This window comes from Phalacrocorax aristotelis, chromosome 1 (genome assembly GCF_949628215.1).
Source record: "Phalacrocorax aristotelis chromosome 1, bGulAri2.1, whole genome shotgun sequence".
Lineage (NCBI taxonomy): Eukaryota > Metazoa > Chordata > Aves > Suliformes > Phalacrocoracidae > Phalacrocorax > Phalacrocorax aristotelis.
In genome coordinates, this window is record NC_134276.1 from 96669743 (window position 1) to 96692273 (window position 22531).

Here is a 22531-nt window from a genome sequence, read left to right on the forward strand (position 1 = left end):
CTCACCAACTACTGACGTCTGAAATGACCTCTGTGGTTCACTGAGTGTGAAAAAACTAAGCATCAGATCCCTGTGGAGTCTGTGCTTGCAATGTTTATCTGTGTACTACAGTTTTATCAATGAGTTTATGCACATCTACACATCTGGGAAAAATAATGTATATACATTTACTTAGCACACAAATATCACAAGTACCTCTGCAAATATTTGGACGAGATGCCTGCAGGCTGTAGAAAATAAGAAAGTCTCATGTTTATGTACACAAAGGCCAGAGTCAAAGTTAATTTTCACCTTTAATAAGCTCATGATTCTTTGTTATTTCATACTCTGTAAAAAGGTATTACAGATTGATAGATTATTGCAGTGACTTCTAAGGAACATGGACAGCCATGAGGCTGAAACTACAATATATACATTATGTAGTCATTTATACTACCTACTACAGCATGAAGAAAAATACTTTTAAAATAAACAATATTTAACTGAAAATGTAGAAATGGAGCTTTCTTTCTTACAGTATGGTTACATATCTATATTCCAAGAATAACATTTTAAAAAATGCTAGATCTTGAAAGGTCATAGATCAAAAGAGTCGTGATGAAGATGAACCAGTTTTGTCCAGAAATGCTATAATGAGCACACTGCACAGTTTTTCAGCAAATCCTAGTTTTGCCAAGCTTCAAGAGGCAAAAGCCTGAAATGTAAAAGCTTCCAAATTGTCTAGCTAGTCCGCTTGTCCTGCTCTGGAAGGCCCAGGGACCTGCACTGCTCCGAGACAGCGCGTCACCACAACTGTTCTTTGCTGACACGAATGCCATTGGGACGAGACGATTTGGGTCCTTACGATGCCAGGCCTAACAAAAAGCCTCCAACAAATCCACTGGACACCACGATGTTCTGTTTGATAAATTCTGTTGACTGAGAAGAAAAATAATATTCGTAAAGAACTGAGTCAGTTGTGTCTGACTAACATTTAATACTTATCACAATTGCCTGGAAACGGGGATATTAAGATTATGGAAGGGGGGAAGCAACGTAAAACATACAAAGCGAGGTGGCAACTGCTGGCTCCAATGGAGTGAAAACTGACTCTTGCCTGTCTTTAACAATCTATTTAAAATACAGTTAGCATTTGAAAAATCAAAATACAGAGCAATTGTCCTAGCAATTTCATGCCAACGCCAGTCTTGTTTTGATTAAAACAAGACAGATGTTTTACAAACTCCCTAGGCAAAAATGCATGAGCACCACCATCACTGCAGTCTTAAACACATGAAAAACGTTTTTTTAAAATCCTTTTTTTGGAAGACTGGGTCATTGAAAAAGAAATACACTGAACTCCATTATGAGCCAGTTTCCTGACAACTTAATGCTACGACGACGACTTATGTAGGATGACATTTGTATACAGTTTTTTATTAAGTGGTAGCTCAGAGTATAACAAGTTACATCAAACGTGCCAGGTCATAAATCCTCCACCTCAAACACTTCAGGCTGGCTACTAGTGCGCAATCTTACAAAAAAAAAAAAAAAAAAAAAAAAAAAAAGAAACCACCAAAAACCCCAACTTCTCCCACCCATTTCTGCAGGACTATGGAAAAGGCCAGGTTAAGCTATCTGGGGCATAAAAGAAGCTAGAAAACCATCTTTCTTGAGCTTCTACTTCACAATCACAGTAAAATTTAAGCTAATTTTTATCAACCTATGTGCAACTCCGTACAGGTTAAATCTGAGACGTCAAAACTCTTAATTATAGAGCGCTAGCGTGGCTGCTGTTACATTGTCTGCAACATACTCCCAAGTCAGGATTCACAGTTACTGAGAAAGAAACTTAGATCATCTGTATTAAATTTGAAAATACGTAAAACCAGACTAAACATTTATTTTTTTAAAAAAAGATAAGACTATTAAATAAAGTCTTCATATGACAGAATGAAATAGCCTCAGTGACACTGAGCAGTATCACAGGCTACCTCTTTGCCACATAGTACGTAACTGACAGATTCTGAAGACAGATATTCTTCAAACTGTATAAAAATGAGATAAAAACCACAACTCTAGTTACTAAGCACTTATAGCTTTTCTCCAGGAAGAAAGGTCAGTCTTTTCCAACCAAGTAATTTTATTATCAGCAGACTAAGATGATTTGGGTTTTGTCTTTGTAGCTACCATGTTTTAACCACAACACCCTCAAATTTTTACCCTGTCACGACCTCACTGCTTTCTCACGAGCAAAGAATCCACACCGAGTACATGGCAAAGCCAAGGGCAGTCCCTGAGCCTTATCAGCTGTAGAAATGCATTAACTTTGAAGTTTGTGTCATCTTTAAGAGTGAACAAAATAGAAAGCTAAATGAATAGAAGAGAGTACAGTCTGATAACTTTTAATAAAATACACAGCCAGACCATTTCTGATGCCTTCCAGTTTTGCACCTGCATTTCAACCTACAGTGTAAGGTAAGAAAAAGTGAATGGTAGAAAACAGTTTAGCACCTTAGACTTACCTCTTCAATTAGAGTATTGATTTCAGGTGCTGCCTTATTTGCACGCTTTTTTAACTGTTTCTTTGCTTTGTTTACATCTTTTTCAACTCTCTTCCAGTCAACTTGTACGTATCCACTATGACTAGCAATCTAGGAAAATAAAGGGGGTTTAGTACAGTTGTAGCTAGAATTTTATGAGTCAAAATACAGTATCTTAGTGCCTACACATTTTTTAAAATTTTTCTCATTTTTAATTACAGATACAGTAAAAGACATTGTGCCAAATACAGCATGTACTCTGCTTTAAACGCTAGTATTTTCCACAGTAACAATTCAAATTTGAACAAGCAATGACAAAGTTTAGTAGATTACTGTTGATTTTACCACTTCTCTATCCTTTAGTTATAGAAACTTGAAATAACAATATTTTTCCTTCACCATTTACTGTAACTTTACTTGTAAGAAAAGGAAAGAGAAAAGCACATTCATAGGACAACAACAAGAAGCCTGTCTCATTTCAGCTTCTTTCAGAACTGTGGAATTCTGATTTGTGATGGCGTATTTGGGACTAATCAGAATCATCCCTAGAACTACTGAAAATCATTATTTTATCTTACATCATTTAAACTGTCCAAGAAAAAAGTATTTATTACAAGGGAATTCTCACAGTTTCTACAAAACCAGTAAGTTGAAAAATAACATGGCCTGTGTACAGCACAAGTTCTATAACATCAGCAAAATGGGTATGTTTTGGGGGATTGTTCACACCAATTTACACACAAACTCCCCAAACAACATCCATGAGACGTTTAGCCCATTTAACTGTCGTCCTAACCCTTTGCCTTAGTTCTCTTCCTCAGATTTTATCCTGGAAAAAAGTAAGATGTTCTGTTACTTGAGCAACACTGACAGTCCCATCAATTTCCTTAAGATATTCACAAAAGAAAAACATATTTAAATGTTTCTAAGGTCGTAGCTTAAAAAACCAAAAAACCCAATTCATGCAATTACTGCATGCTCTAGAGTGTTCTAACAAACAACTCATTAGTTGGAAGAAAGAGAGGAAAAATCAAAACTAAGCATTACTCCTTTTTTTAATGGCTAAAACAAATAGATACAGACCACTAAAGGTAAATTACTGTTACACACAAACAGTTTATGAAGAATAGCATTTCTCAGGTCCTCCTTATGGTCAAGGTTGGCAAATTCATGTAACTGATGTAAGAGCTTTCTATGCGAATGGTAAAACTGGTAAATAAAATCACGGATAATGAAGTTTTGTGGAATGGATATTTAAATATACAATGGATTCGGTATGGCATAAAAAGAAATGTTTGACATTGTTTATCAGCAGTGAATTTTATTTTTCACATAGTTCTTTCTACCAAATAACTAAAATTCAACCATCTGACTCGTTTTAAAACAGCCACAATAAGTAAGCAACATATTTTGCCACAAATATGAATTTCATGATCCTGAAAAAAAACCACCCCAAAATGAAGCAAGTGTCAGATTTTGTCTAAATTAAAGCTCCTAAACAAAGCTCCTAAAAGACCACCTATGTAAGAAACTAAACTTCAGTTTCCATCTTTGAATGAGATTTAAAAAACAATTCACTGGAGAAATGCAAAATGAACTTACTAAATATTGTACTGTCCTTTACGTCATACCTCAGAATATAACAAATTCATTGACGTTGCCTGTCTATTTTAAAACCACTTATCCACACAGGCACATGAACAAGTCACTGGATGACATGCCAGGAGAATAAATGTTGCACACTGGCTAATTTTTACAACATAAATTTTACATCACCCCAAGAATTTCAAAAAGGCCAAAGTGTTGAACTGGTGCCTTCTAACTCATAAAACTGAAAACTAAATATGGACTGACCTACCTAGTCCAACACACTGTAAGAAATGCTAATGTATTTGCTTGCCTGAAAGTTGTAAACAAATACAAATAAATGGGACTTAAAATAAACACTTCATTTAGCTCAGTTATCCATTCAGTACAAGGATGAGGCAGAAGTTTTTAGTTCAAGTTCTGTTTAGCTTTCCAGTAGTCACAACTTACATTTCTATCAACACTCCAGTTTACACAGTAAAAATTATACTACTTTTGTCCCTGAACTTAGTAGCAGAAATCTTAAATTCTGCTTTCCAGTTTTTGTAGACATGTATGAAATAAGCAAGAGAGGGCAATGCTTTGAACATAAAACTTATAACTGAACATAAAACTTATAACTGAGAAGGAAAAAAACCCTCCAAACTGTACTTCACTGCAGTGATAGTCAGAGCCTGTGTCACATCGACTTTGGCTGCAATCCTACCAATTACATAACTTTGTGTGTAAGCGCAGAAATAATCCCACTGAACTCAAACGTTGCTAAGACAGGCTCCAATTTTTTGGCTCTAACACATCATGAAAAACCTATTAGCTTACAACAATAAATTTACTTAAAGACAAAATCTTAAAGTTCATTACTGTTTCTAAACCCAGCCCCTACAATAACATGGAAACTAAAATAATATATTAAAGAGTCAGAAAAGTCTATACATAGAGAGAGATTCCTCAAAGAGCCATATGGGGTGTGTGTGCATATCTATATATATAAAAATCTCTATACGTGTATGTATGATAACAGAATAATATATATATTATATATATCTCTCTCATATAGCACATCAATAAAATTTGGTTTTGTTCAAGATCTTCCAGAACTGTTGAAAGGATAATGGATTTTTTTCCCAAAAGGCAATTGAAAAAATACATCAGGTCAGGAATACTAAAAATACGTGCGTCTTTACACTAATCAAAGAAAACAGAGATCTAAAGGTAAGACCTCACTTTGGGGGTGATACTGGAGGGGCATGCAAGTACTTTGCTATTGTGAAACATTATTAAGAGTAACAAGCCCAAAAAAAAATTTTGGAGCAAAAAAGTTGTATGGCAAGATGGGACAGAAGAATTTTAATTTCCTCAAAGACAAAATCTCTCGCACTAAAAAAGCCCAGCCAAGCCCAGAAGGTACAGGCGAGCTCCCTGTGTTCAGCTGCTTGGGCAGCATACAGAAGCCATGTATACTTCTAGGTATTGTCTGGTATTTAGATGGGTAGCAACCCTCATCACACTCAACCAGTTCCCAGAACAGATCTGACAAGTCTCTAACTTCAGTATACAGGTAGGGAGGGACTGAGAAATGAGACAACATTTTTTGTAAGAGTTAAACTGCAGAGGCTGTATCTTCAGCCACCATCTGCTGGCACAGCTCCACCATAACCAGTGAAACTACTCCAATTTACAAAGGCAGAGAAACGATGCCCCTCCATTTCATGTCAAAACCTGCCAGAAATAGGGTATTTCTTTAAAAAGCTAACTTCCAACTACTATTTTGCTTCTTGTGTTGTTTTCAAAGATATACTTTTCTTAGGTTAGAAAGTAGTTTAATGAAGAAGTGAACTGAATTCATTCAAGACATGCTAATGGAACGAGGCAAAGTATATTAGTGCAAGCAAAACCAACTGAACAAAACTACAATTTTATGATTAAATAACAGTCGAGACACAATGAAAAAACCTGCAATTTGTATGCTGACTGCACAGCAAAAAGCAACAAAACCATTATTAAAGATTTAAGGAGTTTAAAAACACATAGACAACAGGAACTCATCAAGAACAATTGTTTTTAACTAATTCACTATAGCAGAACCACGTGAGTTCATACTTTCCTACTCTTCAGGATTTCACTAAACCCTATGCTGTACAAACTAGAAGGTATACAAGGAAATCCCTCACTTGCTATGAGAAATTAATTACATTTTCCTTAACAGAGTGCATGGGTATTGGTCTTATACCAGCATATTTGAGGAGCTACATCTGTTTCAATAAAAAGGACAGTTAATTGGACAAATTAAGCTGTTGACATACCCAGCACACAGTCGTGATAACAGACCTTAATTTTGAAAAACTACACAAATTCCTTAATGCCATTTTTATTTATTCTCTTCCTCAGACTACTTTTCATTTCATTTGTATTAAGACTGAAAAATTTCTAGATCACTTACAAAAATCTGAAAAATCTTTTTTGTTTCCTGTACAAACTGACACTCCAAAAATTGCTTTCGGCTTCCGACTAGATTTCATGACATGAAGCCATCTCATGCTGAAGAATAAATGCATTTTTTTTAGTTTCAGGACTGAAATGTTCCACTGAATGGGCTTTAGCCAAGAATTTTGCCTTCTGCAGTTCTTCTTGGTTTACCAGGTAATTACAACGTCAATATTGCAATCAGGAGTTGAAATGAAATCTGCAACTTCAGAGAAATTTACAGATAAAAAGGAAGTTTCTAGTCATGTGCTGAAATGCTCCTCTGCCCACTCAGGGGAAGCGCTAAACATGTATTCATAGGGAAATTAAAATCACGATGTGTGATCTTTAAATGAAAAAATTAAAGACTACAGAAATGTAATTACACTATAGAATTTATGACTCAGCTTTAAAATGCAAAACGTTTCGAATTAAAATGAAAGACCAAGGCATTTACTTCATTCCCTTCCAAGAGAATCTGATCTTACTTTAATTAAAGATATAGACAACTCAATCAAAATATGCAACTCATTTTTCCTCTTGGATAATATTCCTTTTCAGATACACTGTAAATGAGATCAGCTAAGAAATCAGACACTCAAACACATGGCTAATCTATTTTATGTACACAAAAGCTCCCCAAACTTCACAGCTCAATAAGCAAAAATACTGCACCAGTAATGTGTTTTAAGCAACTTCTGTTTCCTTTGTCCATAGGTCTTAGTTTTAACTTTTCAGCTTCCTGTAGTCAGAAGTACTAATGAAGGCACCTGTAGGCAATGTTCTGCCTGACGCCCCTGGATAATAGGCTTTTGTTCTGTAGGCTCTTTGGTCATATTTAGATAAGAATTGTCATTAAAAGAATTAAGAGCAATGGCATAGAATATGGGCAGAGAGATTCTGGACTTGAAGTCACCTAGATGAAAAGCATGACAAGTACTTCAAGATCCACTGCACATATATATATATATATATTTATATACACATATATATTTAATTCTTCCCTCATGATCCAGAAATACACATTATGGGCTGAAGAAGTCCAGAGTACTCCACCAAACTGATTCATTTGCTGGCATAGCACATTTTGCCAAAAATTTGCATCTGGATGATTCTAAACCATTTCAGATTCATCACCCTTGTAAAAGTCGTCCCTATGTTTAGGTACAAGCCCAGTAACCAGTGATTTCCAGGAGATCTGAAAAGGTCATCAATGCACAATGGTGAAGAGGAATGAATGCTGATACTATAAAGCTTCCTATCAAAACTACCTCTCTTTGACTTTTTACGTTTTTGTTGATGCTTACTTGTGAGTAATTAAAAATAAAATATACCTTATATTTGTTCAAAACAACTTAAACCAGAGAGTTCCAAGAACATACATCCTCATGTAAGTGCCGCAGTTCAGTTATGTGTTCAATGAGGAGTTTGAAAAAAAATAAAACCCAAAACCAGCAGAGAACACGATCATGAAGGAAGTAAGTGTACTTCGCACAACTGTGACATTTTGATGCATCACACAGCAGCAGAGGTACCACCAAAGCTTTCCTCATCAATAGTTGACTGCAACAGCTGTTACAATCACAGAAATAACTAAGAGTGGGACATTCTTTTCAGAAACCCTGCGGGGTGATGTTAGAAAGAATAATTTTAAAAAAAGTATCTTTAACATCCTGCCTGAAAAAATGGTATATTATCTGCATGCACCTAAGTAGGCACCAGTCTATTTCCTCTAGAACGATTTGAGGAAAAATAACAAGCTCACAGGTAGTAAGACATCAAAAATGCCACTAAAAAATTAAGAATTATATGGCAGCTTACAGAAGGATGTGTGACTTCTCCTTCACTTGAAGTTTTTTCATCTAATTTAAAGGCTCTTTGGAAATATGCCCTCCTCTAACCACAGTATCTGATGAAAAATGCAAATGATCATGCCAGATAACATCATTAAAAATTTTTGGACTCGAAATCCACTTGAATGGAGGAATGCAATGAAGCTATCAGAAGTCAGCAAAGCTTCAGAGGTTCAACAGATATAACTAGTAAATCAGCACAGAGATAAAAGACAAAAACATGGCTTCATAATGGGACCAGAACACACCTTCCAAGCAACTGCCAAAGAAGCCTGCTTCTTCCAAAGCACTATTAAAATTCTCAAACCTATTGAAAATAAATACAGCTTAAATTCCTTGATCTCCCTAACCATAGTATACAGGCAGTTCCTCTAATCTGGCAATACTGAATCACAGACAGCATCTCAGTTTCTGCACAGAGGTTTCTTTTGGCTTACTACGAACTATTTTACATGATAGAGTAGATTCTGATTTACCACTGATTTTTAGAAATGTCTCTTTTGTACACATTATTCGAGCTTAAATGTAGTTTTTGATTGATAAGACTAAAAAGAGGAAGTAGATAAGAAGGCTTTCTAATTAAATTTTACCCAACAGCTGTGTTTTTCCTATTGTTTAGTAAATAACATTTGCCAACTTATAAAGCATGAAGTACTACGTACTTGAAGCAGAAGAAAGCCACCACCTACTGCAGTTGCTGCAAGCTTTCCGACTTTCTGGAACAAAAATCCCGCACACCTTAGGAGAACAAAACAAGAAAAAGCCCAGTCCAATGAACTTGTCTGCTGAACAATGCCACACTTCGAAATTCCTGACTACAACTATTACTGTTTTTTCATTTAACAAAGCAAATGTATCATTTCACATTTTTAAATTTAAAATCAGAATATTTAATACAAATAACATTTAATTAATAATACCTAACACAAGACAACATGAGTAATGGTTGCTAGTTCATGGCTGTCCGATGGTCCCTTTAAAGTAAGGTTAAGATCTCTAGATCTTGTCTATATAAAAAAGCTGTATGCTGCTAATAAATGTAGCATGTTAATAAAGCACAACGTAATAATATAAAAGTGCCATTATAACTGATCCCAAATGGAAGATAAATATATTATACCATCATTTATATTAACTACACAACCCATAACTTAAATATCTCAGGTAAACATCCCTACCACAAGAGTTAAAATCAGTGGGGCCCCTCTGCTGAGACATGGCCTTAGTCCATTTTTAATGGATCAAAGCAACCAGAAAACTAATATCTTGTTCGCAGCCTCCAAACACTCCCACATCAAATAGAGAACTGCACAGATATCGGTATCATAGAGCAGTTTGGGCAGGAAGGGACCTCTGGAGGTCGTCTGGCTTGGCCACCTTCCCAAAACTGGGCCAGCTGCAAGGTCCGATCCAACCTCCAAGCTCAGTCAGGTTGCTCAGGGTCCTAACTCAGGCAGGCCTTGAATGTTTCCAAAGCTGATGGTTCCATAAATTTTCTGGGCAACTCTGCTGGTGTTTGAGCTGCCCCCCCAGCAGCCAAACACAGAGGGGAATTTTTTCCTCCCTGCAGATCAACAGTGAATTCGTATTTATAAACATGGAAACACACACAGAGGTATATACATCTATAGATACTGAAATACAGTTTCCAGATCTTTCAATAAGAACTATTCCCTAGAAGCTTCAGAGTTTATGCATACGCATCTAACTTCTAAAAATAATATTAAGGCTACTGAGGCAAATAAAAAAATCAGACTGAAAGGTAAGCCTACACTCCTCAGAGCCACATTGAGCCTGGACGTGACAATTTCATTTTTAGTCTATTTTATCTTCCAAATCTTGCATAGTTCTGTTGGAAAAGTTACTGTACTACCATTACGTTGTTTTTCACTGAACTTAAAATTTTCACCATACCGGAATTGACTAATACCATTCAAATACCTTTGACAAATAACAAGTACCCTGACATAGACGCTAAGACTGTGGCCACATTTCCCCATTTAAGTTCTCATCTTTACTGTCTAGCCTTCATCATGAATTATTTTAGCGTAATTATGCTGTGGTATCTCTCTTCAGTTAACATGAGAGCAGACTGTTAATTTGTTCAAAATGGCTCCAGTTGCATTTAGAGGAAAAAAAGTATAAAACAGGGCTCTTAATTAAAAGTATATTCTGCCACACATATTTTTGTATTTCTTTTATCTATAAAATATGTCTTAGCTATAATATCATAACTAGGTTTCTAAATCTATACTAGTGAGTACATATGCTTTCCCATACAAACAAAAATTATATGCAGTAATTTTCTATTTATTCCTTGTACTTTTACTGTTCTGACATTTCCCCAAATGCTTTTCAGAGTAACTGGTATGAGTTCCCTCAGCTAACTAGTGTTTTACTAATACTACAAAACACTTTACAACGATGAGTCAGAGTAACAAGTTAAGAAATTATTCACGCATGAATAATCTTGATCAATGATAAAGGAAATCCAGTTAGAGAGGATACATTTATCCGCTTCAAAAAGCCTTGGAAAGGGATCTTCTAAGAACAGCAAAAGGTCTAGCACATTTATGAGAAGTGATGCTCCCTCACCAGCCAGTCACGCCGCCCATCACAATCTGGGTAGCTACAGAATATTTTTCCACAATTGGTCCTGAATTCCGGCCAAACACACGATTCCACCAATGGTGACGCCGTGCATATTCTGTTAAATCCAACACTTCATAGGAATCATCATCACTTTCACGTTCTTAAATAAAAAAAAGAAAAAAGTTATTTTCTCAGTTATACAGTAAATTAACAATCCATGTAAAAACGCCAAACATTAACAGAACTGTTTTTGGTATTAACTGGCTAATCCAATGGTTTCAGTTGCAACATACAGGCTACCTATGGTCCAGCAGCTCACAGATCAATGGATTTTGAGATTGTATGCCATAATCTTCAACGTAAGGTATAGAAGGCTTTAGGGAAGGTATAATCTATAAAATCCATGACTGGAATAGAAAAGGTGAACAGGAATCTCCGACCTGTTCAAGTACAGAAACCGAGAGAAATCAGGTGAAACTAGAAGTTAGCTGGTTCAGCACAAAAAAAGGAAGTCTTCCTCTCCTCTCCTTCACCCCCACCCCCTGCAAGCTCTGCTTAACCTATGTAACAGCTCGCTGCAGGATGCTGTGGATACCAAAAGCTGATGTGGACTCCAAATAACAACAGAACAAAGTTAGAGGCGGGGGAAAGCCAACCCACCAAGGGCTGTCAGAGACAAAGACAGCAACCATGCTTAATGATGCCCTGAGCTGAAAATCATTAAAAACATTCTGAGAAGGTATCACTACATGCTCATGCTGTTACATCTTTCTTAGCTCTTCCTGATGGCTTTCATCTGACCTACTACAATTCCTTTTATGATCTTAAGCAATGTGAAACATGTCTAACGTAAGAGAAAGCACACATATTTTCTGGATAGAACAAAACTTTGAAAGATTGATAACTTCCGGCCTAAGTGTTTTCCTCAGGGGGCTAGACATTAGCATATGCTAATAAGCCAAGAGCAGACACTTCTGTTCCTTTTCCACAACACATGAAATGGATGAAGCTTCAATTAAGTTCCATACTTGCAGTACAATTCCATCAACATTTTCAAAACAGGCCTTCTGTGACTTCAAATTAGAGGTCCTAAATACCATGTATACTCAAACATCAAAGGGAAGAGATGGCTAAAACTCTTTAAAAAAAAAAAGTTTTAAAATAGTATCATAGTTTATGGACATACATACATGAATTAAGGTCCACTTCAGTTAGATATATTTAAGGTGAAGTACAAGTTCAGCAATGATGCTGGGACATTCCAAAGAGGAAGAGAAGTTAAATTACTACCTAGAATTACAAAGAAAGACTGTAGATATAAACATTCTACTAAGAATGTCAGCAACTCTTTTTAACTCTTACTACAAGTATGGGTAACAGGATCAAGAATGCAAGAAACACACATGTAGGTATTCATTCCTTCCCTTTATTATCACATAAGTGTTCTTGAGTACTAAAACATAAATAGCAACACCCATAATGCTAGAAAGTCATTACTGAATCTTCTTTCTTTCCAACTTTGAGGTATTGACAGCAAACTGTTTAACCTCTAAATGGCAACAAAACAAAAAAACGCTGTCATAGACTGCTAGTTCCATTAATTCTGCCCCTAAATGAATATTATTCAAATAAAAAAATCATTGAAGTATAACACATTGTGTGGAAAATAAAAATGCTGGAGCATTTTCTATCAATAAAAAAATATTCCTTTCCGTGCAGGACAATATTACACATACTCTTCAGGCACCTAAAACTCTGCCTATGCAAAAAGGCGTTACACCATAAGGCTATACCGATACACTGAAAGATCAGTACGTTAAAAGATGCAGAGATGATGGAGGCTAGGGAAACCGCTCATTTCCCCAGTGTGCTCTGCAGGTTCGGTTCAGCAGCCTGGAGAAAAGGAAGGTCACGGGGGACCTTTTTGCTCTCTACAACTACCTGACAGGAGGTTGTAGCGGGGTCAAGTGTTGGTCTCTTCTCCCATGTAACAAACAATAGGATGAGAGGAAACAGTCACACCAGGGCAGGTTTAGACTGGATATTAGGAAAAATTTATTTACTAAAATGGTTGTCGGGGATTGGAACAGGCTGCCCAGAGAGGTGGTGGGGTCACCATCCCTGGAGGTATTTAGGAGACACGTAGATGTGGTGCTTAGGGACATGGCTTCGTGATGGACGTGGCAGTGCAAGGTTAACGGTTGGACTCGATGATCTTCAAGGTCTCTTCCAACCCCAACGACGCTGTGATCCCGTGATTCCTCCGGCGAGGCCCCGCCGGCGCCGGGGCCCGCCGCCCGTCACTTCAGCCCCCCGCGCTCTGCCAGGGCTCCGCCGGCCCTCCCGCCTCAGGGCTGCCGCCTCCTCCCCGCTCCTGCCGCACCGCTCCCGCCCGGCGGCGATTTCGGCAGTTTAACCGCCGGACACCACCACCAGGCCCGGGAACTGACGGAAGGGGGACGGACGGACGGACGGACGGGGGAGGGGCAGAGCCCGGGCCATCCCTCCCCCGCCCCCGGGCGCCGGCAGGGCCGCCAGGCTGCCCCCCGCTCCCAAGATGACGGGCGGCCGCCACGCCCGCTCCTCCCCTTTCCCGTAAGGGGACCGGAGGGGACGGGACGCATCGCCGCGGAGGCGCCCGAGCCCACGCGGGGAGCCCACTGACCTGAGGCGGTGCGGGGCCTCCGCGCCGCCATCTTGGCTGCTGTTGACAGCGGAGCCTGGCGGCAGGGCCGCCTCGCTCCGCCCCCGGAGGGCCGCGGGGCGGCAGCGCGCATGCGCCCGCCGCCCTCCCTCAGTTCCCGCCCTCTCACGTGGGGACCCACCCCCGGCGCCGCGGAGGATTGTGGGGGCTGTAGTTCCCGGAGGGGAAGCCCGGGGAGGGGCGGCCGTTTAGGGGGGCAGCCCGGTCGCCTCTCCTAGCGCCGGGCCGGCGCTGCCGGGTTTGGTCTCCCGTCGTCGGTGCCTGAGCGAGGAGGGTCCGTCCCGTCTGCCCTGGAAGCGCTAAGGCTGCAGGCCCGAGGGGCGCCTCTCCTCCCCCGACCACTGTGGCGGTGACCCCGCCAGTTGGCAGCCTGGGGCTGCTTGCCAGTACGGCGGGAGGCTTATCCACCCCGGTGCTACGCGGGTGCGGTCCTCAAAAAGCCTCAGAATGTCTCTTTTTGTGGATGAAAAGTAAAGGGGCGGCAGCGGGCGTAGTGCAGGCAGCGGGGCCGTCGGGAGACGCACGTCGCGTTGCCACGGGCATTAAGTGTCCCATAAAAATTAATAACCGGGAAAGAAAACAAAATGCAAGGCAAAGAACAAAGGGTAAAGTCAGTGGGAGCCGTGAAACAAACAAACAAACAAAAAGTGAAATTTGGAATTGCTCGACCCCAGTTTACTCCCTCTGATGCAAAGGTGGGTGCTGTTGGTGTTGCGTTGGTGGGCTGGAAGGCACACAATTTTATTTCGCTGCATTTATTTTGTTTTTGTTGTGTCCAGCTCCGTACAACCTTTATAGTCATAGTGTAGAGGTAGCTGACGCAGTACATGCAGCTTCACGAATGTTGTGGCAATACTAACATCAAGAAAGCAAGAGAGTTCAATTATTATAAATAATAAAAGAAAATTGGAAACGGATTGTTTAAAAATGTTTACAGGCTGTCATTTGGACTCTTATGCTGCCAATATACAAGACAGGCAATTATAATTTAAAAACCCTCACTTTTTCCCATGTCATAAAGCTATTTTTATGGAGTGAGATGTATCTTGCAACATGCGCACTAAGCATTTAAGATTCTAATTAACCCTTTAATAACCCCAGCCTTAACAGACATGCCAAAAAAAAAAAAAAAAAAGGAAAACATATTCTACATGATGGTACTTCTTAGATCAGCTCTGAGATTGAAGTTAGCCTATAAAATTTGAAGCTAGTGTATATAATAGTGGCTTGCTTATTAACTCATTTTTATTACAAATATTTGCCAATGTGATAATCAGGTGATAGCAGAACTAGGTAAGATATTGTTTTCCTGAAGATTTTCAATAAATCTCTTTCTGTATGGAACACAAATTTGTCTCTTACTATTTGTTGTGACAAACACCTAACATCTTTGGACTTCTCATGTATAAGCATATTTTTTTAATGGATTTCCCAAGTAGTAACAAAAAGCTTGTTGACTTTTATTGCTGAATGAATTACAGTCTTTTTTCTAACACTAGCAGTTTGTCAAAAAAAAAAAAAAAAGAGTTTGGAGTGTGTTATTCAGTCCTTGTAATTAACAGCGGAAGGCAGGAGGCTAACAAAACTAAAGACGCTGCTTTCCTGGTTTCCTTCATGATGCTGAGACTGCACAAAAAGCAACCCAGCTACCTCGTCCGTGGTACTTCTAGAAAAGGTTCCCACTATCTAGGTATTTTGGGTCTTCATGATTGTTGTCAATCTGGGTTTATCCCTGAGGATATGCATGCACGATATTGGTTGCTGTAGCAGATGATCTCCTGGCCAGAACAGGGAAGGTGCTTCGTCTAAGGCAGACAGACCTGTTGGCTCTTTTCGGTTTCACGACTGCTGATGGAATTGCAAATGCTTCAGCAGTTTGTATGGCTGGCTTTCACCTCTGTTTCTATCTCTTGGGGAGATCCCAGAAGATAATTTTTTACTACTGTTTACTCTTCTGGCTGAGTGCATCCCTGTGGAGATCCTGCAACCATTCACTTCTCTTGTTCATTGTGTAGACAAGACTGCTGAATAGATAATAGAGAGAAAGGCTTTTCAGGATGGTCATTATAGCCACCTTGTTTCGTATCATCTCTGTCACTGCTTTGAAATTTCTTATCCCAAGCTTGACAGTCTTAAGTCTGTGCAAGATTTGGAGGTCAGACGCCAATAAGGTAAGGGAGGCAACCAGAAAGTTGTGCTTGGATTGTATGAGCCTGCTGGCTGAGATGTTTTTCTACTTTCTGTTGCCCAATTTCTTGGTATTTGGTTTCACTATTTTAATCTGATCGTGCAGCAGCACTTCTCAGATGACTCTTTTCATGTCTGTACAAACAATTATATTAATTTTCCTTCAGAATGGAGGGATTTATATGACCAATACTTTTTAAAGATTAATATTAGAAACTGCATTATATTCTACATGCAACTTCTGTTTGCATCAATTTGGGGACTGGAACTAGAAAGCGGTAGTGTACGTGTTGAATGGAGTTTGTCTTAAATACTGAAGTGTGTGTTGACAAAATGCTGGGTGCTGAATTTGGTCTGAAGTTTAAGTGTTGTGACTTACCTGTTAGGCTGTGTCTGCCTCTCACTTGCAATTAGCGGTCCAACTACTACTCCAAACTTAATGCCACTGTCTTGAGGTCCCTCTGATCTTTGGGCTCACTCTCCTCGTTGGTTCCAGTGACTACGTCTGCACCCTTCTCTCGGCCATGCCCCAGGGTGCTGCGCTCTCAGGGTACCCACGTCTCATCAAGTGCATTCACACTACACGTCACTTGGTCCATGTGCCTTTGCATCATTTTTGGCAAGACCGTCCTTGCGCTTGTTTGGGATCCTACATGGGTGTACCACACAAGTACACCAGGCAGCCCTGCCTCCTTTTGCACCACTCTTGCAGGGGCAGTGTGACAAGCTGAAAGGAAGACCTTTCAGCAGGTTGTGGGACTGTGGTATCTCTCTTCTAGGATCAGGATGCACCCACTTCCTAACACAAGGCATTTCCCATTGGGGTACCTGTTGTGTAGGGTGCAGTATGTCTCTGGAAACCACAGCCATGGTGGGCAGCTCAGCCATGTCCTCAGCGGCTCCTGGGCGGCTGCTGAGCACGCCCGACGGCTGCACGGGATCTGCAGGCACTGCCTGCAGCATTGGTTTGATGCCAGCACAGAAAATGCCATCAGGATTGCTCTTGCTTTCTGCAAACTTCACAACCTGTGCAGAGGCAGCAAACCTAGTGGCTCCAGAGACCCAGAATATTTTGGAGGGCTTTTGAACAGCCCCACCATGATCTTTGGCATAACTGTGTTAGACATTACTGAGGAGACCACATGTTATTCCTGAGGAGACCACATGTTACTCGAGCTCTGCAGCTGTACAAAAAACCCCAGGCCTGTTCAAATTAAGTGCACACAGGTGTCTTCTTCAAGCTATCCACGGGGACAACTTTTTCAAGGAAAGATTAGGCAATTTAAACTCAGGCCACGTTTTGGCTTCACCCTTAAAGGCTCTTTAGAAACAAGGAGTTTCACTGTAGCATCAGAAGTACTGTACAGGAAAGTTGCTGTCTGTGCTCTGTATTCCCTGGCTACAAGTTCAGGCTGTGTACGCACCATCTGACCATGTACCTGTGACAAGCAAGTTCACTACCACAGCTTGCAAGAGAAGATACATGGCATGCTTACCTTGCAGATACTAAAAAAAACCCCACAATAAACAACCCAAACCCCAAAAAGCAGAGGAGAGCCCCCTAACCTTCAAACACCTGCATGACTCCAATCCTAACAGCTCCTTTGTGCTGCTGACCAGACTTCCAACCTGGGACACACACGCTTGAATTTTTAACCATCTTGGTTAATTATAAAAGCTAAAGACAACACACACTGCAGGCCATCTTCACCAGGCCATATATGTAACTGAAACTTACATTCTCAGCAAATTTAACCTAATAAATACAGTTTGAATAACCTGGCAATGAATGTATTGGAAGGCGTAGATGATTCCTTTTCAAAAAACCAGAGTGGACATGCTGTTATTCAAAGCTTAATAGGCCGGCAAATGGCAGAGAAATGTCGTCTCAGATATGGCAAGGGATTTGGGTTCTCAGTCCATCAAGATCCTGGGCAAGGGCTGAAGGCAGCAGACTCTGACTCTTGGAGGTTATGTCCCTTCTGCAACAGCTGCCAGATTGTTTTTGGAGCAGGAGTGAAAGCTTGCACCAGGAGTTATCTCAGCTCTTTCTTGTTTGCCTGGCAGAGAGCGGCCATAATCCAAACTGTGATGCACTAGGAAGATGTGAAACTGAAGATCCTCCTCGCTGCAGTTATTATGCTAAGAGATACATATCCTTCTGTTCTGTGCTGCCTCCAGATGAGACTTTTGGTGGCTTGCTTGTACTGGTTGCCTTCAACCTTCCTTTGTTGCTTTTCTTAACTTTGTAAACTGTTACATAGTTATGAGAATTTTTTCCTCGTTTGTGATCATCATATGAATTCTGCTTTTCCATTTTGTAGTCCTCTAATCCTGTAACAATCTCTTTCATCTTAATTTGTTTATCCTAATGAAATTTCGGTTAGAAATTCCCACCACAATCCGTGCATGAGGAAAGGAGGAATGGGCAGAGAAAGGGATGTCTGTTGTCTGGATTAACTAACAAACAGGAGTTTAAATTGTCCCTTGCCAAAGGATTAAACTAATAGCTACAAAAAGAAAAACCTTAAGTGTAGTGTGCTGTGAGAGGTTTTTAAACAGGCAAGAACCAAAGGCATCTCCAAAGCAAGATGCACTCAATCCACAGCACCTGCATTTTAATTATTAAACAAAAACAACAGTTAGCATCAGGTAAGGCTGCGGTGGGATACATTCCCATGACCCTAACCTGGAATCATGAGGAAATAAAAATCCAAAGTTAAGAGGAAAGATTGATCTTTCCACTTCATTTTATTTACAGCATTGTTAATAATGCAAGCTTTTGATCTCACCTCTGACCTGTTACTAGACCTGGACTAAAAGACAAAGCTTTGACCATGACCTCACGCTATTGTATAAATCCCATCAATGCATTTGGACGGCCTGTATGCCATGCATGTTGTAAGTGCTGAGACCGTGGCGAGAGGAGAGCTAGGTTTTGCGGTAGAGCGCACGTCTGGGGAAGTTGAGCCCATTATTGCTTTAGGATCTCTCCGGGATGTAGCCAATACTTAGGCGGTGGGAGCAGACTGCAGAAGGAGATGATTACTGTGACTCATGAAGGTTAATCTTGCACAGTCAAAATGCTTAATAAAGACTGGAGTGTTGAGCTAAATTTGAGGCTTCATGTGAATACCTAGACAAATAGAGGGCGGCGAGGGGAATTGAGAGTCTTAAAAAAGCAGAAAGTCTTGCAAGGCACTGGAACGTTGTCTCTAATGTGATACAGGTCTCAACGAGATGCAGCTCCTGTCAGGTTCTTGTTAAAAACTTTCCTTATGTATATGTGAAGTGACTTCTGTTTTTTTCTTTTTTTTTTTTTTAAGGTTTCTGCAAAGTTTGTGTTCCTAAGTTTTTAGTTTTGTTATAAGTAAAAAACCAAAAGGTCTTTAACTTTCTGGAGGTAACTTTTTGTCTACTGTATATCCATATTACACAATTTCAGAAAAGGGTACTGACTGTAGTACTGTATTTAGAGAAATTCTTTAAACAGCACTTAGCCCTGATCATTAATATAGTGATATATTTTATTTTTAAGTTGTCCTTCAGAGACAAATATCGGACTCCCTTGTTATATCCTGTAGGTATTCAGGAGTTCCCTGCCGCTGTCACTCAAATACTCGGACAAACCAGTGGAGAGAGTGAGAACGTAGACTGACAGAGGACCTTCTGGCCGTGTGTATCACAAGGAAAATGTAAGGAATTACTTTTTCTCGAGAAGCTATGATGATGAATCAATCACACATACCACTTCCACAGATAACAGATGTTCCTATTAAGTTTCTGCAGTGTAAGTGCACATAACCAATTAAGAGAAAAATAAAACTCTTTTGCATAGCTTTTTACAAAGCTAACAGTAATTTGATAACAACTGGGCAGGGCAGATTTAGAAACAATCCGCACTGAAAAAGATGGAAATGCCATCTGAGCGGCAAGGAGCCCAAAGAATTTCAGACTTCTCCGTTTGTGAAGCTCTGCACCAAGAAAAGGTTAAAAATCCTAAACTGAAGGGAAGTGTGGCAATAATGTTTTTGATTTTCTTGCAAAGAATGGAAAACAATACACAACTGTAAGGAGTAAACACTAGGCAGTATACAAAGAGAAAAGATAATTCATGTGAGTCATCACTGCTGGCAAGGAAAAACCTTCCATCGGATACTGCTCTGCTAGTTATAGGTAACATTCACTGAAACACCTGGCTGCTCTCAGCTCACCTCAGCTTATGAAGTGGTTATGAAGAGCCCTCCTAAAGCTTCTTCAGCGCTTCCTACTTTTGGCTGAAATAAAACTAAGTAAGTTTCCCCAGATTACTGAAAACATGCACATGGCCAACATAGTCAAACAGGAGACTCTCAGAGTACAGGACTGCTGCCAACTGCCCCAGTCCCTGTGGCTGTATCCCCTTCTTAGATGCAGATCTCAAAATAACATTTCTTTGCCCAAAGGACTAGCTTACTTTAGTGGCCCTGAGATAAGGTGAGCTGGATTTGGTTTTCAAGGGTAATTTTCCTGCAAAGATTGAGGCCCCTGGCAACCGGGGAGACAGACTGACAAATTAGAGAGGCATTCCATATTGCACTCGTACAGAGTCACGGTACTTCGTCACCAAGATTTATCCTAACATCACAACAGCAATGTCAAATAAAATTTAAATAATTTCTTTATAACAAAGATTAAGTCTTGAGAAATTCCCCAAAGGATCAGACTGTCATTTAGTTACCTTTCAAAGCCCAGTAATAATAGACTATATCACAGCATTGTTTCCAGTAGCACTGTTGATTTTTGCGGTTTTTAAATACTCAAATCTCTGTTGAAATAGTAACACAGTTTGACAAAAATTGAAAGCATGCATAGCCTCTGATAAAACTGTTCAAAGACAGATAATGTTCACCTTTTCCACCTGATTTTCATTAATATTTGTTTCCGAGGAACTATTCCACCCATCGTGACTCATCACCACTGATCATCTTCAGCACTTACGGTCTCTCCAAGGACTCGACAATGATTTTTGCAAGTGAGAGCTACGCCCCCCTAACGAAGACCAAGCACTGCTATGCAGAGCTTTCAGCACATGGCAGGACAGAGGCAGTGCCATCTCCTGAAGCTATTTGGGACATAATTCTGAGCTAAACGTTGTAGCAACAGCAATCCTGAGTTTGACCGAACCTGAAAATGGCATGGGTAGGGGATTAGAGGACAAAACCTAGTTTCTCTCCCTGTCATTAACTCATTGTATTGACAACAAGGAAGACACTCTGACTCTATCTACAGAAGTGTTGGTTGCCATGTACTTCCTGGCAGTGATACCATCTGCCCAGTCCCACAGGCTGCAGCAACAGTGAAAGCGTGGTAGCAAGGACTCCAGCCACCAGTGTTTTAATGCTGTTCTCATTCAGTTTTGTGTGGAGTTACTCGGAGTAGGATGACAAGTGTGAGACATTTGCTTGGTCCACTTTCCAACTGGAATCAAAACTAGCACGTAGAGTTTTCTAGTCTGTTCTTCTGTTCACAAAACACATACTCACTTGGAAGAGGTCAAGCAAGAAGAGACCTACACGCAGGCAGGATCGCTTCTTGGAGGAATCTGCTTGTGTTCATTTTTAAAATTCTGTTTCATACTGATGCCTTTGGGTATTTGTCAGATGGCAAACCCCATTTTGAATGTGGAGCTTGTTTACTCCCTTTTTCTTGTATACCGATGTTCAGCTGAAGTTTTCACAGGGAGTTGCGTGGAAGCTGCACTGGCCGCTGCTGGCAGCCAAGTTGTTTCTTAGTGCTCCACTCCGGGAAGCCGTACGTGTACTGCACGGGCGTAGGTCATGTGGGAGGAGTGCTCTGTAGGTTGCCTGGTGGAGGAAGAGGTTATGGAGAAGCAGCTGTTGGGCACTGTCTCCAGCATATGCATAAAAAGATGCAGTAGCAGAGAGACAGATGTTGTGATCCAAAGGAGAGTCCTTCCAGGTTCTGGAAGAATCTGACTGGTACCTAAAAGGTGCTCAAAAGTGGTGAGAAAATTAAAGCTATGAAAAGGTACAGGCCTTCTGTATCTGTGTGTGCATGTACATACATTACATGAGGTAAGATCAGGAGTGACCCATAGTTCGAAACCTTTCTGTGTCCATTTACCCCAACTTCCACATTTCTAAAGACGTGGATTCTTTCAGGACTGCCTCAAGACTGGGCTCCTAGAAAGCGTGGATGCTTATATTTTCTGTGTTAGCTGAAGCTCCAGAGGCCTAGATAGATGTGCTTTGGGACTCCGCTGCTCTGAAGTGATACTAACTCATCAGTATGCACCACAGGGCTACGCCAAGCTGGCTGGAGCCACAGAAAGGTGACACGGGTCTGTGAATCTCAGAACAATTAACACCCGTGTAGTCACCACGCGGCAGCATCTACCAGTGGGAACCACAGCAGGGATGCACATCACCCACCAGTTCTTGTTCAGCTGGGACCTCACCCTGGAGTTACCAGGAAGGTGGTGAAACCAGGGAGGATGTTCTGATAATGATCACTAGTGTAGACACACTTTAACTCTTTCTTGCTTACTCATGACCTATCACCAAAGTTAAAAGGTAAACTAGTGAGTGGATCAGAAAGCTGGGCATCAGCAGCTCAGTATT

General features: G+C 40.3%; 1 protein-coding gene and 1 long non-coding RNA gene across 2 annotated transcripts; one reads left to right on the plus strand and one right to left on the minus strand.

Annotated features, from left to right (window-relative positions):
- Window positions 1-274: 274 nt before the first annotated feature.
- Window positions 275-13817, minus strand: FUNDC1 (FUN14 domain containing 1). The gene is made up of 5 exons (XM_075098468.1): window positions 13683-13817; window positions 11021-11177; window positions 9088-9163; window positions 2505-2633; window positions 275-918 (listed from the first exon to the last, which is right to left on the minus strand). The coding sequence occupies exons 1-5, from the start codon at window positions 13792-13794 to the stop codon at window positions 841-843; spliced, it is 552 nt and encodes a 183-aa protein (XP_074954569.1). The 5' UTR covers window positions 13795-13817; the 3' UTR covers window positions 275-840.
- Window positions 13818-14132: 315 nt separating this feature from the next.
- LOC142059628 (uncharacterized) lies at window positions 14133-20874 on the plus strand. Its single transcript, XR_012661461.1, has 3 exons — window positions 14133-14416; window positions 19493-19603; window positions 20837-20874. It is a non-coding gene; the product is annotated as an uncharacterized LOC142059628 (long non-coding RNA).
- The last annotated feature ends 1657 nt before the right edge of the window (window positions 20875-22531 follow it).

Bases quoted from the DNA above. Each gene is read 5' to 3' on its own strand.
- FUNDC1 (XM_075098468.1), bottom strand. From the start codon at position 13,794: ATGCGCGCTGCCGCCCCGCGGCCCTCCGGGGGCGGAGCGAGGCGGCCC. The intron at 9,164-11,020 runs GTGAGGGAGCAT...TGTTCTCCTAAG, and splicing joins ATGGGCGGCGTGACTGGCTG to GTGTGCGGGATTTTTGTTCC. The intron at 2,634-9,087 runs GTACGTAGTACT...TTATTTTCCTAG, and splicing joins GTGGCTTTCTTCTGCTTCAA to ATTGCTAGTCATAGTGGATA.